At 39.9% G+C, this 15088-nt stretch overlaps 2 protein-coding genes across 2 annotated transcripts in view; one reads left to right on the top strand and one right to left on the bottom strand.

Annotated features, from left to right (window-relative positions):
- Nucleotides 1-15088, top strand: part of LOC127879302 (molybdopterin synthase catalytic subunit-like) — a 237775-nt gene that overhangs the window by 8204 nt on the left and 214483 nt on the right. The window lies entirely within an intron of this gene.
- LOC127879285 (probable E3 ubiquitin-protein ligase HERC1) overlaps nt 1-15088 on the bottom strand; it is a 155754-nt gene that overhangs the window by 89089 nt on the left and 51577 nt on the right. Inside the window, exons 25-32 of the mRNA XM_052426048.1 lie at nt 11663-11719; nt 11223-11369; nt 10566-10816; nt 8763-8969; nt 6466-6586; nt 4494-4734; nt 2103-2329; nt 1577-1671 (exon numbers count right to left, since the gene is read on the bottom strand). Coding sequence (XP_052282008.1) covers nt 1577-1671; nt 2103-2329; nt 4494-4734; nt 6466-6586; nt 8763-8969; nt 10566-10816; nt 11223-11369; nt 11663-11719 — 1346 coding nt within the window. The remainder of the gene's footprint in view (nt 1-1576; nt 1672-2102; nt 2330-4493; nt 4735-6465; nt 6587-8762; nt 8970-10565; nt 10817-11222; nt 11370-11662; nt 11720-15088) is intronic.

Below are 15088 nucleotides of genomic sequence, written 5' to 3'. Positions count from 1 at the left end.
TTGAACTTGCCAGGTACAGAACCCTCATGATAGTAAGAAAATATTTGAAGTTTGAAAGCAATAGCTTTGATACTTTAGAAGTCAAGTGGATCTAAACACAAAATTTAACAAAATATTCAGTTACTAAGACAAAAAAGGGTCATAATTCTTACAAAATGCTTGATACAGTTGTCTGCTCTTGTTTATAGATTGGGGTCATGTTGGTAAAGAAGTTTGCAAAATATGAAAGCAATATGTCAAGGGACATTGACAATATTTGAGGTGGTAGGCAAACTTTAACATAGATTTATCAATAATATGCATATTCTAAATAGAAAAAGGGCCATAATTGTTACAAAATGCTTGATACAGTTGTCTGCTCTTGTTAATAGATTGCGATCATGTTGGTAAAGAAGTTTGCAAAATATGAAAGCAATATGTCAAGGGACATTGAAAATATTTGAGGTGGTACGCAAACTTTAACATAGATTTATCAATAATATGCATATTTTAAGTGAAACAAGGGACAAAATTGTCACAAAACAAGGTTTTCAATGTGAAAAAAGTCTGATAAAGGGAGACAACTAAAACTGAACTGATTGTTCATAATTAACCCCTTTTGTTTCAAAATAAATCTATTTTAAGTTGTGGCGACCTTGACCTTGGAGATATCGACGTTATTCTTTTGTGCGACACACCGTCCCAAGATAATGAACAAATGTGCCAAATGATTTTAAAATCTCACAATGAACGACAAAGTTATGGCCCCGACAAGCTTGTTCCGCTAGCCCACCAGTCCATCCGCCAGCCTGCCCGCAAACATTCACCAATCTAATAACCATTTTTTTCCTTCGGAAAACCTGGTTAAAAAGGCCATAATTCTTACAAAATGCTTGATACAGTTGTCTGCTCTTGTTTATAGGTTGGGGTCATGTTGGCAAAAAAGTATGCAAAATATTAAAGCAATATGTCAAGGGACATAGGAAATATTTGGGGTGGTATGCAAGCTTTAACATTTGCACACGCACGCTGACGCCGGGGTGAGTAGGATAGCTCCACTATATATATTTCATATATAATAGTCGAGCTAAAAATGAATATCCTTAATTATTTTGCAAAATGTGAGACAATTTTCATGGAATGCTGTGAATACCTTACGTACTTCAATGTTTTATATCCAAATATTTCACTGTCAAATAAAAGTTCAGATCTGAAGACCACACACATTTATTAAGGTAAGTATTTAAAAAACTTCAACACTCAATGGACCTGTCAATTTCAAAAGGGTTCTAAAAAATCTCAAAAATGGCTCAAAGAAAAGAAGAGTTAGATTCATCTTCAGCATAACTGATGTTATAATTAATATAAATATAAATGTTTTCTTCAGTCACTCTAAATGTAAGACTGAAAACATCCAAGTTTGGTGAAGTCTGTTTTAATCATATCACTATTGTTTAAATGAACACATTTCTTTATTGATCATCAATAATTTTAAGCATGTTTATTAAACCAAACTTTTATCACCTTAAAACAACAATACTGACTTTTCTCAAGAATAGTTGAAAATACAGTCAGGACGAAAGCCTTGAAGACTCACCTGTTTCTGAAACTCCTTGTCTGTGTTGCGATTACATGATGATAGTATAGACTCTAGGACCTGAATGGCCGACAACTTCATACGCAGACAAGCCCCTGCAAATGCATATACAGTATCTCTATTGCTGGTATACAGTCACATTTGAGTGAAACTGGGCTTAATTCATAAGCATTAAGTGTCGTCCCAGATTAGCCTGTGCAATAAGCAAAGGCAAATCACGGATGACTTTTTCCGCCTAGACTGGATATTCATTTGAAGGCGAGTTCCTTTAAACAAAGGCTATACTCAGAAGATGAGATTTGAGTTTCAACTCAGCTGAGAATGTTGGTCAGCGCAGGAGCAATTTCAAATCTCAGCTATAAGAATATGATATATTCCTCCTCAAACTAAGGTTTGAGTCAGACCAAAACTTCAAATTGAGAATGATGATAAAAGTCATCTAATATCTTTTTGAAAAAATCATATATTTTAGTTAGTTTATCGACTAAATTTTTTTTATACTAGGCTAAGCTCTCCTTCATCTCACCATTTCTCGTCTCCGCTATTAGCGAAAGCAGCATGTCAGTCCATCTCTTATTGGCCAGCAGGTGTCGTATGGCTGGAACTGCGATAGCCCGACGCACAAACACCAGAAAGTTGGCCACATGGTTGCCATGGTTACTGGCTGTGTTGCCAAGGTGCCTGCTGACCTGGGTCAACAGGAGGTCAAGGATGGACTGCAGGACCCCGGAGGTGAGCTCCTCACAGTGCAGGCTGTAGAACAAGAGGTAAAACATGTTGTAGGTTAGAACTGAGAAACATTATCTTACAAGTAAATTATATTCTTAAAGGCTCTAAAGAACTTATTTTAAGACATGTCTAGTGCCTCAATAGGGTATTCCATTCAGTATATTATTTACCCAAAACATATGAAACTGAACATATTTATCTATAATCATTTTTCTAAGCCGACTCATGAATGGTTTGCAGCACTGTTTCCTCTGAATCTTTATACTAATCACTGCTGATAAGCGTCTCTGCACTCTGACCGAAGAGGGGTGCCATAGCAGAGATATAATACACTAAATGAGAGGGGCGAGGGGTTTAAATATATCTCTGGATGAAAACTGTTCAGACTTCTTCTGAAATATCTGCTGCAGACAAGGCTGTAGAGTATTTGTGTATTTTAATACAAGTGCATGATTGATAATTTTTTGAAAGAGTGGTCCTTAAAATAAATACATTTGCAATACCAATTTCCTATTATGTGGACTTAATATAGCCCACGAAAGATAATAAAATATGACAAAACAAAAGTGTATGTTCACAAAGTAAAATACAAAATAACCCTGATATTTTGCTACACAAGAGGTTCATAGCCCCCAGGCCACTCACCTTAGACATCTGGCCACTGTTCTGAGAAGCATTTTTGATGTTTCCCAAACCATTTAAAAACTTGGTCATGATATCTTGTTTTTTTAATCTGAGCAAGTTTCAAGATGATTGGACATTAAAATGCAATTTCCAAAGTGTTCACAATGTTTCATAATAGCAATATAAGAAAACTTGCACCCCCCCTTGGTGGCCATGTTTTTCAATCCATCGCAGAAGGCCGAGATCTGATTAAAACAAGATACCACAGAGTGAGCCATTCATGACACCAGAAGCCTCACTAAAAAACACACACCATTTTATGATACATGCCAAATACTAAACCCCATTGCCTTGAACTTTAAGAAGAAACAGGGCACAGGTTAGCTCAGTTGGTAGAGCCTTTGACTACAAATCTGAGGATTGCAAATAGCGAGAATGGCCACTTAACTAGTATGGGGATTGTTCATGAAATATTTTCTTAAACCATCCTCACCCTACCTCTAATTCAAGTGCAGCAGATGTCAGTTATTGGTATTAGCATGTTCACTTACTGTAAAGGAAGCTTTCACAAGAAAAGTATGAATTGGTTAACCTAACTTTCAGATATGACTTAAATACTGTTGAAAACGACCATGAGGTTAAAGAGAATTTTTCACTTTTTACTGCTGGAATATATATCTAAGGAAACAAAGATAGGAGAAGGGTGGGGGCAAGTCTTCAACATAGATGCATGATTTGAACATATTCGGTATAGGACCAGTGTAATTTTAGTTAAGAAAATTGTTCAACTATAAATTAAAAACATCTATTTCTGTGGTGACAAGATGCTATGAACCAGAAAGATTGAAAAAAACTTTGAAAATAGGCCATCCACTGACCATTCCTTTGAATTTTATAAAAATCTGCCTACCAATTCAGGGGGATAAGTTGTTAAAAGAAAAGTCAACCAACGCCCTTACATATTGACTAACAAACAAATGACAACATGGTATCCTAAAAGCTCAGTTATTACATAAATGGACTTAATTTTGCTCAGAGAATATACAAATATAATTTTGCCCCCAATAGATACATAGTTTACAAGCAAATTGGTTGAACTGATATCCAAAGCCAAAAAACATTTTGTGACAGACTTTGAAACGGACAAACAGACAGACAACTCCAATTCTATATCCCTTTTTCCTTTGTCAGGGGATAAAATATAACAAGAGATCCGCAATCCGAGACAGATGCCCCACATAACAGGGCCTTGCCTCCCGTCACTCTATCCTTTGATGACATATCGCACTGAAACCCACTTAATGTCACAGTGACCTTGACTTTTGTTCTAGTAATCTCAATTTCAATAAGGGTCATCTACTGCCCAAGGCCATGGAACATGGGAAGTATCAAGCCAATCAGTCAAGTCGTTAAAATGTTATTGATCTGCAAAGAACTGGTCTACCGACAGAATGACCGACCGACAGACTGACCCACCAACAGACCGAGCGACATCATGCAAAACAATATACCCCCTCTTCCTAGACGGGGGGCATAAAAAAGTTAAAATATTGCCAGTGACAACCTAGCTGTGAGAGTGATGATCTGCACAAGGCGAAAGCTGGCCACTCTCAGTATGATGCCAAGGTGTGACTGCAGGAGTCGCCCATTAACTGGCTGCACAAAGCCAAATATGGGTGTGACCACCCCCACCATCTCGTACAGGGCGGGCAGGAGCCCACAGGCTGTGAATAGGGAGATGTCCACTGCTCGGTAGTTGACACTGAGGGAGAACAGCGATACCAAGATCATCCGATGCTTGCATGCTGAAATGAGACCACCGTGGAGTGAATTCACAATCTGCAAGAAGGCAAGACTTGTTATGAACAAGGAAAGTTGTTTGGGTAAGAACTGACAAAAACAAGAGGCCCATGAGGGCCTGAATCGCTCAACTGCTATAAACACTGTGCAAGTTTGGAAAGAATAAGATGGAAACTGTGTACTTATTCGCGCAAACAAGGAGTATTTTCTCAAATTCAAGGGGAAATTATTGTGTACTTATTTCTCCGATACTGCTCATATTCCATAGGGTTCAAGTCCTCATTGATATAAAGATACTGTGCAAATTTGGAAAATATTGGATGAAAACTGTGGAATTAATTGCATAAACAAGCGGGATTTCAAAATTTTCTCATATTCAAGGGGAAGTCATTCTGGACTTATTGCTTTGATATTGCTCTTTTTAAACAAGGGCTGTTTGTAAAACACGTCCCATATGGGCTGTCAGTTGTAGTGGCAGCATTGTGTGAATACGTTTATTGTCGCTGTGACCTTGACCTTCAACCTAGTGACCTGAAAATCAATAGGGGTCATCTGCCAGTCATGATAAATGTACCTATAAAGTTTCATGATCCTAGGCCTTATTATTCTTGACTGATCATCCGGAAACCATTTTACTGTTTTGAGTCACTGTGACCATGAGCTTTGACCTGAAAATTAATAGGGGTCATCTGCCAGTCATAATCAATGTAACTATGAAGTTTCATGATCCTAGGCCTAAGCATTGTTGAGTTATCATCCGGAAACCATTTTACTATTTCGAGTCACTGTGACCTTGACCTTTGACCCAGTGACCTGAAAATCAATAGGGTTGGAGTCCTCATTAATATAAAGACACTGAACAAGTTTAAAAAGAATCGGATGAAAACTGTGGACTTTATAGGATAAACAAGAAAAAGTAACCATTTTACTATTTCGAGTCACTGTGACCTTGACCTTTGACCTAGTGACCTGAAAATGAAAAGGGGTCATCAGCCAGTCATGATCAATGTACCTATGAAGTTTCTATTTTACTATTTCGAGTCACTGTCACCTTGACCTTTGACCCAGTGACCTGAAAATCAATAGGGTTCGAGTCCTCATTAATATTAAGACACTGAACAAGTATGAAAAGAATCGGATGAAAACTGTGGACTCTATCTGATAAACAAGAAAAGTCTAACGCACGCACACACACACACAGACACCATGCCATCCCATAAGCTCTTCTGCCTTTCCCAGTAGAGCTAATTATAATCAGGCAAGTACTGTAAGTATGGTTTCAAAACCAGCAATATGTTAATGCGTATGTCCCCTCTAGGTTCATCAGAATCAGTTAAATATGAAGATCAGTTAAATATGAAGCTATTAGAAGAATGTAACTATTTTGTCTTTTGATACCTTAACATGCTTAGAAATAACAATTGTGTATGATTTGAAGTCTGTTTTCTATAGTTGTTATAGAGATGCAGCAATATATGTTAGTCATTGATGAAATACAATGGATAGAACAATCATTAAAATAACTCAAACTAAAATAACTCAAGCATCAAGATGACACATTACTAACATTTTCAATTTGCCAAAATATTAATTATTTTATTCAATACTTAAATGAATCAAATACTGTTAAAAATAATTACAGGTGACATTTTTCGCTCTCAATGCTGATTTTTTTATTCAAGCACCCAAGCGCTTGTTACTGGCCCAACTCATTTGTGGTCAACACTTTAACACACCTTGATTGAGCGTATCTGATCTGTAAATGTCCAGTAGACCAATGACGAGGGCCTCGTAAATGTCGTGTGCTGCCACCTGGATCTCACGCTGTGTCTCTGACGAGGCCGTCCCAACACCATCCTGTGTAGCGCACAAGGAACAAGAGTCAGGTAAAAATGAGTCTTTCTGTGGATAAACTGTGCTTTATGCATGTGCGTAAAGTGTTGTCCCACATCAGCCTGTGAAGGCCGCACAAGCTAATCAGGGACGACTCTTTCCGTACTTTTTATTGACAGAAGACTCTACTGAATTACACTCAAGTTAAGGCGAAACGTGTTGTTCCTGATTAACCTGTGCAGACAGTGAGACAGCACAGGCTTATCTGGGCCAGCACTTTACACACAGGCTTATCTGGGCCAGCACTTTACACACAAGCTTATCTGGGCCAGCACTTTACACACAGGCTTATCTGGGCCAGCACTTTACACACAGGCTTATCTGGGCCAGCACTTTACACACAGGCTTATCTGGGCCAGCACTTTACACACAGGCTTATCTGGGCCAGCACTTTACACACAGGCTTATCTGGGCCAGCACTTTACACACAGGCTTATCTGGGCCAGCACTTTCCACACAGGCTTATGTGGGCCAGCACTTTACACACAGGCTTATGTGGGCCAGCACTTTAAACACAGGCTTATCTGGGCCAGCACTTTACACACAGGCTTATCTGGGGGAGCACTTTACACACAGGCTTATCTGGGCCAGCACTTTACACACAAGCTTATCTGGGCCAGCACTTTACACACAGGCTTATCTGGGCCAGCACTTTACACACAGGCTTATCTGAGCCAGCACTTCACACACAGGCTTATCTGGGCCAGCACTTTACACACAGGCTTATCTGGGCCAGCACTTTACACACAGGCTTATCTGGGCCAACACTTTACACACAGGCTTATCTGGGCCAGCACTTTACACACAGGCTTATCTGGGCCAGCACTTTACACACAGGCTTATCTGGGCCAGCACTTTACACACAGGCTTATCTGGGCCAGCACTTTACACACAGGCTTATCTGGGCCAGCACTTTACACACAGGCTTATCTGGGCCAGCACTTTACACACAGGCTTATCTGGGCCAGAACTTTACACACAGGCTTATCTGGGCCAGCACTTTACACACAGGCTTATCTGGGCCAGCACTTTACACACAGGCTTATCTGGGCCAGCACTTTACACACAGGCTTATCTGGGCCAGCACTTTACACATAGGATTATCTGGGCCAGCACTTTACACACAGGCTTATCTGGGCCAGCACTTTACACACAGGCTTATCTGGGCCAGCACTTTACACACAGGCTTATCTGGGCCAGCACTTTACCCACAGGCTTATCTGGGCCAGCACTTTACACACAGGCTTATCTGGGCCAGAACTTTACACACAGGCTTATCTGGGCCAGCACTTTACACACAGGCTTATCTGGGCCAGCACTTTACACACAGGCTTATCTGGGCCAGCACTTTACACACAGGCTTATCTGGGCCAGCACTTTACACATAGGCTTATCTGGGCCAGCACTTTACACACAGGCTTATCTGGGCCAGCACTTTACACACAGGCTTATCTGGGCCAGCACTTTACACACATGCTTATCTGGGCCAGCACTTTACACACATGAATTAAGCCCAGATTTCCCAGAAAAAGGCTCATATACTTTTCTTGCATTGTGTCTTCATACAGAATTGTGTAGTTTTCTTGCATTGTGTCTTTATACAAAATTGTGTAGTTTTCTTGCATTGTGTCTTTATACAGAATTGTGTAGTTTTCTTGCATTGTGTCTTTATACAGAATTGTGTAGTTTTCTTCATGATATGATTTGGAAGATGAATCATGATCACTTAGAAATTAAATGATTTATTGTGTTTGATTCACTAATCTTGTTTAGTCACAGTGTTTGATCCAACTAGACATAAGCTAGTATGACACAAAAGCCCCCCCCCCCCCCCGCTATAAAAAGACCCATCTTTTATCTTAAACCTCCACTGGAGGCAGATCAATGAGCATCCCCTCCTCTGAAAGTGAAGGCATTAAAAGAAAATGTCTTTCAATTTCACTCAACTTGGGTAAAGCTCCTAAATCAGATGCAAGGTGAACTCTGCTCTTATTCTCATAACATTTTCTGGATTAATTATTTCCAGACTGCATGACCGCACAGGCTGATCTGGAGCTACTCTTGCTGTATATGCATTTAGATTCATGTTCAAATTAAGTGGCTCATAAATTCATGCATTCCATGCAACAATAACACCTACACAGTAGTAAGCCAGCCTGGGTATCTGTGAGCCATCAGGTGCCTGTAAAAGGCCCAGATTAAAGCATCCGGCCATGAGACACAGGTGGGCGGAGCATAACAGGGTAGAGAGGGTTTGAGTGACAGCTGTGCCTCCAGCTGGCTCCTCCTTGGTCTCTTTGTGGGCAGAGAGAAGCTCCCGGATCTGGTTCAGGGCGTACAGACGACACTGAAACAGAAGGATAGGACTGTTGGAGTATCATTTAGAGTGAAAAACATGGGCCGGATGTCTGCCATCTGAACATTAAATGTGTCTATTTATATCTTTTTTGCATATTAGATAGACCTTGAGTTTTAACAATTTTGTTTTAGCAAGATTTGATCAAACTTTTCGGACTAATAAGTGACACTCTGGAGTCTTCTTCTTAGAAAACCCCATATATTTTATATTTGATAGATTATGTTTTTGCATGTCAATGTTTGCTCATTCCATAAACTGTAACTGTAAACTTATTTGTAACAACTGTAAACAAATAATGTTTCATGCAACAAAAATATATGCAGGACATCAAGCACTGATACAATTTTGCTTGCTTATACCTTAAGAGGATAGTATTTCATTGTATACTACAAATGTGTGCGAAGAACACAAATGCCCAGCAATATTATACTGGGCACAGAAATGAGAGTTGAGTTCACATACATGTACTATGTGAACCGTTAATACACAATGTATCTAACCGGCCTTTATAACTGTTGCTACACTTAAAGCCTATTTCCCATATGTGACATTGACCTTTGAGTACGCACCATAGTTGGTGCATGCAACATGTCGTATTGAACTGATGAAAATGTTTGCCAATGCACTATAAAGAAATAGAACTAACAGTCACAAGCATATCTACTCACTTTTAGCCTATATTTAGAAATCCCATAATGCACAATAAAGTTATCGGCAATAGAGGGAATAGGCACAAACTCTTAGTGTCTACAGTGACCTTTCCCCTGAAGCCAAGGACATGGTTGGTGCATGAGACAAGTTGTCTTGATATAATGATCATTGTGCCAATTCATTCATAAATCCATAATGCATGATAAAATAAGAGATTGCCAAGCTATATTGTCCCATACCGGAGAACCTCCACCATTGTCAGTATTTTTTTAAATCTTTTTGTTGCCATAGCAACCAGAATTCTTGATGTAGGAACAAAATGAAATGACGTGCATAATCTCCATAATGCCATCTATCAATGTTTCAAGTTCAATGAAAAAATATGAAGAACTTTTTAAGTTATCGCAGGATCCAGAAAAGTGTGACGGACAGACTGACAGACAGACTGACAGACAGAGCGCAAACCATAGGTCCCCTCCAGTTTTACTGGTAGGGGACAATTATGAACTGGACATAAACACTACTTCATTAGATACAATTAACGAATATGCAAAAACTGGTTGTATCATGCCACGTGTCGTCCTAACATCATGATTATTTGGTCTGCTTCATTTTGAAATTACATGAAGTACATCAAAGTATTAGGCCAAACAAAAACATGCAGTTTCACTATAAATATATAAGAAATATGTGAAACATGTCAACACTGATCTTGAAGCGAGCAACATTGTTTTTCACAACTCACGACATCTTGGTATGATAGTCATTTTTGCATTTTGATTTGTAATCAATGATTGAACTACAAATTTATGAGCCCGACAAATGTCCCACACGAACACACAGACCTACCGACAGTAAGGTAACAAAATACGCCGACATTATAATGGCATTGCCATAATTATCAACTTACAACCAGTGAATCAAATTCCATACCTCCGCACGAGCCTGTTGTCGTTTCATTGCTTCATACATTGCCTGGAAAGACACATTAGGACCCGCAACTCTTGGCTGCTTCTTCACAGACTGTTCGTTATCTCCCTTGATAAAGGAACACAACTCTATGGCTAAACTAGTCTCGGCTTGCCTGCTCTTAGATTTACTCATCTCCCTTGACTGGTGATGGTGCCATCGCAAGCGGCGCAGCTTCTGTTTCACCATTTGCAGAGACAGTGATGTAACTGTGCCTAGAACAAGAAATTGAACCTTCATACATAACCATCAGTATCATATGACACTTATATAAACTGTATTTAGTAAACCATTCACCTCAGACCAATATATAAGATTTTAATTTTGTAAACACTATATATGTCTTGATTTTTTAACAATGCAAAATTTTCAAAACATACAACATTTGAACAAAAGGAATTAGCCTGTGCAGTCTGGATTTCCAATAAGAATAGACTTCCCATAAAAGAAACATACCATACAAGTGGAAAGTGTCGTGCCTAATTAAACTGTGCAGACTGCACAGGCTAATCTGGGACAACACTTAAAGAACATGCATTAAGTCTATTATTCCCAAAACATCGCTCATTTAAATCCGAAGTGAGACAATCACTATACTCTCAATTGATACCAGGTACTAACCAGCGTTGGAAGGTTTAGGAGTAGCGCTTCCCTCTCGTGGGGTCACAGTGTCAAGGTCAAAGGTCTGCAGATCTGGATAGCTGCCCTTGTGACCTCCTGACCTAGGGGTCAGTCCCACCTGCAGAGTGTCTGAGCGACTCTCCTTATCTGAACATTGATTATAGAGAATAGATCTGTTTTCAAAACTGATTAGGTTTATAAGTGATATTTAAAAAACTTATCCACAAGTCTTGGTGAGTGGTACTGTTTTCTGTGCAGAGCAAACAAATACATCTTTATTAGACACTGACCTAGCACTATTATAAAATTTAATGGTTAATAAACAAGGATAAATAAAACATTATTTTATTATTCTTCATATATAGGCATAAACATAATATAAAAATAAATAAAAGGCAAAGTTAAAGGTTTTGAATGAATGCATCAAAAATGTATTTTACCTGATTTGCTTGCTTTCATTGTCTTTGCATCTTGGGTATCATGGGTAGATGATGAAACTAAACAAACAAGACACTTTATTGAATAAACACAAATTTTCTTAAGTAAAATTCATTTTAATTATTAAATACTTACCTGTTATCTCTAGCTTACCCCTTTCCAAGGGAGTTATTTCATCCGGAAAATATTCAAGCGCTGGGAATCGTCCACCTCTATAAGAATCCAAATCAGGTTAAACATAGTACAATGCAACCTAACAGGAAATCAAGAACCACAACTCATCTTTCCTTTACGCAAACATAAAAAGGCGATGAGCGGGGTGGGAGGTGGGACTTACCGATAACAGGTAAGTATTAAATAATTAAAATGAATTTTACTTAAGAAAATTTGTTTTAATATCATAAATACGTTACCTGTTATCTCTAGCTGATTTTGCAGCTGCGGCGGGAAGGTTCGCATATTTTTTCCCATCACAGCAGAACCCATATAGAGGGTTTACAGCCAGAGATAGTAGAATCACGTCCTCTTATAATCTTTGTTAGTACAGTATAGTACTTAATTCTCGGATGGCACCATTGTACTTACGCCATAGAAGAAACTACAGTTTGAGCCACTACAAGAGGACCCAACTTATACAAATTGTCTTGTTGGCACTCAAGAGAACAAAGATAAAAAGAGGAGAAGGTGGTCGGATTCCTCCAGAAAGCAGCTTGAAGCACTTCAGATAGTGGGGTCTGATTAATATAAGCCCACGAAGCCGAAAGAGCTCTTAATTCATGCGGTCTTATCTTAAACAGGGATAAATCCCTCGATGAAAGAGAAGAATAAGCTTTCCTTATAGTCGAGGCTATCCAACGAGAAATAGAAGCCGCAGACACATCGCCCCCCCCTTTTAATGGAATGAAAAGTCTCTTGCGAGAACCTCGAATAGACTTTACCTTTTTAAGGTAGAACTTCAAAGCCCTGACCGGGCAAAGGAGTCTATCATCATCTTCATGTCCACAAGTTCTACATAGACTTGGAACTTTGAAGGGTTTGGAAGCCATAGAGGGGAGTTGATTTTTAGCAAGGAATCCTGACTGACATAACAATGTAACGGAACCATCAGAAGAGTCAAAACGAAGATGACTATCCTCAATAGAAAGAGCATGAATTTCACTTCTCCGTTTGGCTGAAGCCATAGTAAGAAGGAAAACGGTCTTCCATGTTAGGAATTGTAATGAAGCCTGATCAAGAGGTTCATAGGGAGCCTTAATAAGCAAACCTAGCACACAAGCTAAATCCCATTTAGGAGCAAGTGTATGAGATACAGGACGACTAAGTTCCATAGCTCGAACAAGTTCTGAAATAGCTGGATCAGCACAGACTTGTGAAGACTTAGTGAAAGCCAATGTATGCGAAATCATAGATCTGTATCCTTTGATGGAACTAAGAGAAAGTTTCTTATCATCAAAAAGATAAATGAGAAAATCCGCTATTCTTCTAGCAGAGGGATTGAGGGGATTAATTTTCCCTCGAAAACACCAATTGGAGAAGAGTTTCCAACGAGCATCATAGACTGCTCTGGTGGATTTTCTCCTTGCCGAAGCAACATGGGTTGAAGCCCTGACAGAAAAACATTTCTTCTGCAAAGATTGCCTGATAACGGCCAGACGTGTAAGTGGAACATTTTTGGGTCCGCATGTAGTCTGCCGCTTTGAGACAGAAGATCTGACCTGTGAGGAAGAATCCTGGGATAATCGTACAGGAGACTGAGAAGATCGTTGAACCAAGATCTTCTGGGCCACCAAGGGGCAATCAGGAGTATCCTGCAAGAGCTCACCCTGATTTTCCCTAATATTTGGGGAATTAAAATGGGTGGGGGATAGGCGTAAGCGTCCAGTTGGTCCCACGCGAACGAAAGCGCGTCGATTGCCCACGCTGCTGGATCGTAAACTGGACTCACATACATAGGAAGTCTGTGATTGTGTCTGGTCGCAAATAGATCGACCAGGGGATAACCGAACTTGAAAAAGATCTGGCTGGTCACTTCTTGATGAAGTGTCCACTCCGATGGAAGTAACTGGTGTTTGCGAGACAAACCATCCGCCAGGGCGTTGAGGCGACCTGGTATATATTTTGCCAGCAGATGAATGTTGAGTGTTTTGCAAAGAACAAGTAATTTTCTGGTTTCCAGATACAGGGATTGAGAATGTGTTCCCCCCTGTGCCTGGATGTAAGCCACCACAGATGTGTTGTCTGTTGACACCATCACACAAGAGTCTCGAAGATGTGATTGGAAATGAGATACAGCTAGAAATACTGCTCGCATTTCTAGATTGTTGATATGTAGGTGAGATTCCTGATGAGACCACAACCCTGAAATTATCAGACTGAGAGGTTCCAGGTGAGCACCCCACCCTTCCTTGCTCGCATCTGTTATTAGATATAATGACGGTTGCGGAGGAAGAAGGGGTACTCCTGCCAACAGAGTCTCCTCGTCTAGCCACCAATGAAGATGAGACCTTAAGAAGGGAAGGATTGGAATCTGTGTTAATAGATTGCCTGGAGACCATTTCCAACAAGCTGAGAGATAGTGCTGAAGAGGACGTAGGAAGAGACGTCCCAACTGCACAAAGTCTGCTACTGAGCTCAGGATACCGTTGAGAGAGAAGAATTCTTGAGCTGTTATATGAGATTGGGACAAAACCCAGTTGACCTTCATCAGAAGGTCTGATATACGTTGAATAGACACTCTGACCCGATTTATGTGGGTCAAGAAATTCATTCCCACAAACGTAAAGTCCTGTGAAGGAATGAGGTCTGATTTGTCTGCATTGAGAAGGAGCCCTAACGAGAGGAGTTCCTTCCAAGAGAATTCTAGGTTGAACAGTAGCAATTGACGATCGAGCTGGTGTAAGAGCCAGTCGTCGAAATACTGAAGAAGAATAATCCCGTGAACTCTGAGGTGTGATCCGACTGCCGACATTAGTTTGGTAAAAACTCGTGGGGCTGTCGCCAACCCGAAAGGCATAGACCGGAACTGGTAGACTTGGCCTTGAAAGGCGAATCGCAAGTACTTCCGGTAGTTGGGATGTATAGGAACATGGAAGTAAGCATCTTCCAGATCCAAAGATCCCATTGCAGGGGTTTGATGGATTGCCATATGAAAGAAGGAGTCTCCATTTTGAAAGTTGGTTTGAGGAGATACATGTTGAACACTTTTAAATCTATTACTGGTCTCCAGGAACCATTTTTCTTTTGAACAAGAAAAAGACGACTGTAAAATCCTGGAGAATAAGGATCTTGAACCCTTTCTACCGCCTGTTTTTCCAAGAGCCCGAGAATGGACTCTGGAATATGTGGATGCCGAGATACCAGCTCTATAGGGACGCGAGAAAGTGGAGGCCTTTTTTCGAATTGAAAAGTCAGGCCTTTTGTCACAAGAG

Source organism: Dreissena polymorpha, chromosome 4, assembly GCF_020536995.1.
Source record: "Dreissena polymorpha isolate Duluth1 chromosome 4, UMN_Dpol_1.0, whole genome shotgun sequence".
Taxonomy (NCBI): domain Eukaryota; kingdom Metazoa; phylum Mollusca; class Bivalvia; order Myida; family Dreissenidae; genus Dreissena; species Dreissena polymorpha.
Note: the sequence above shows the minus strand (reverse complement) of the source record. Positions and strands in the feature narration are given on the sequence as shown.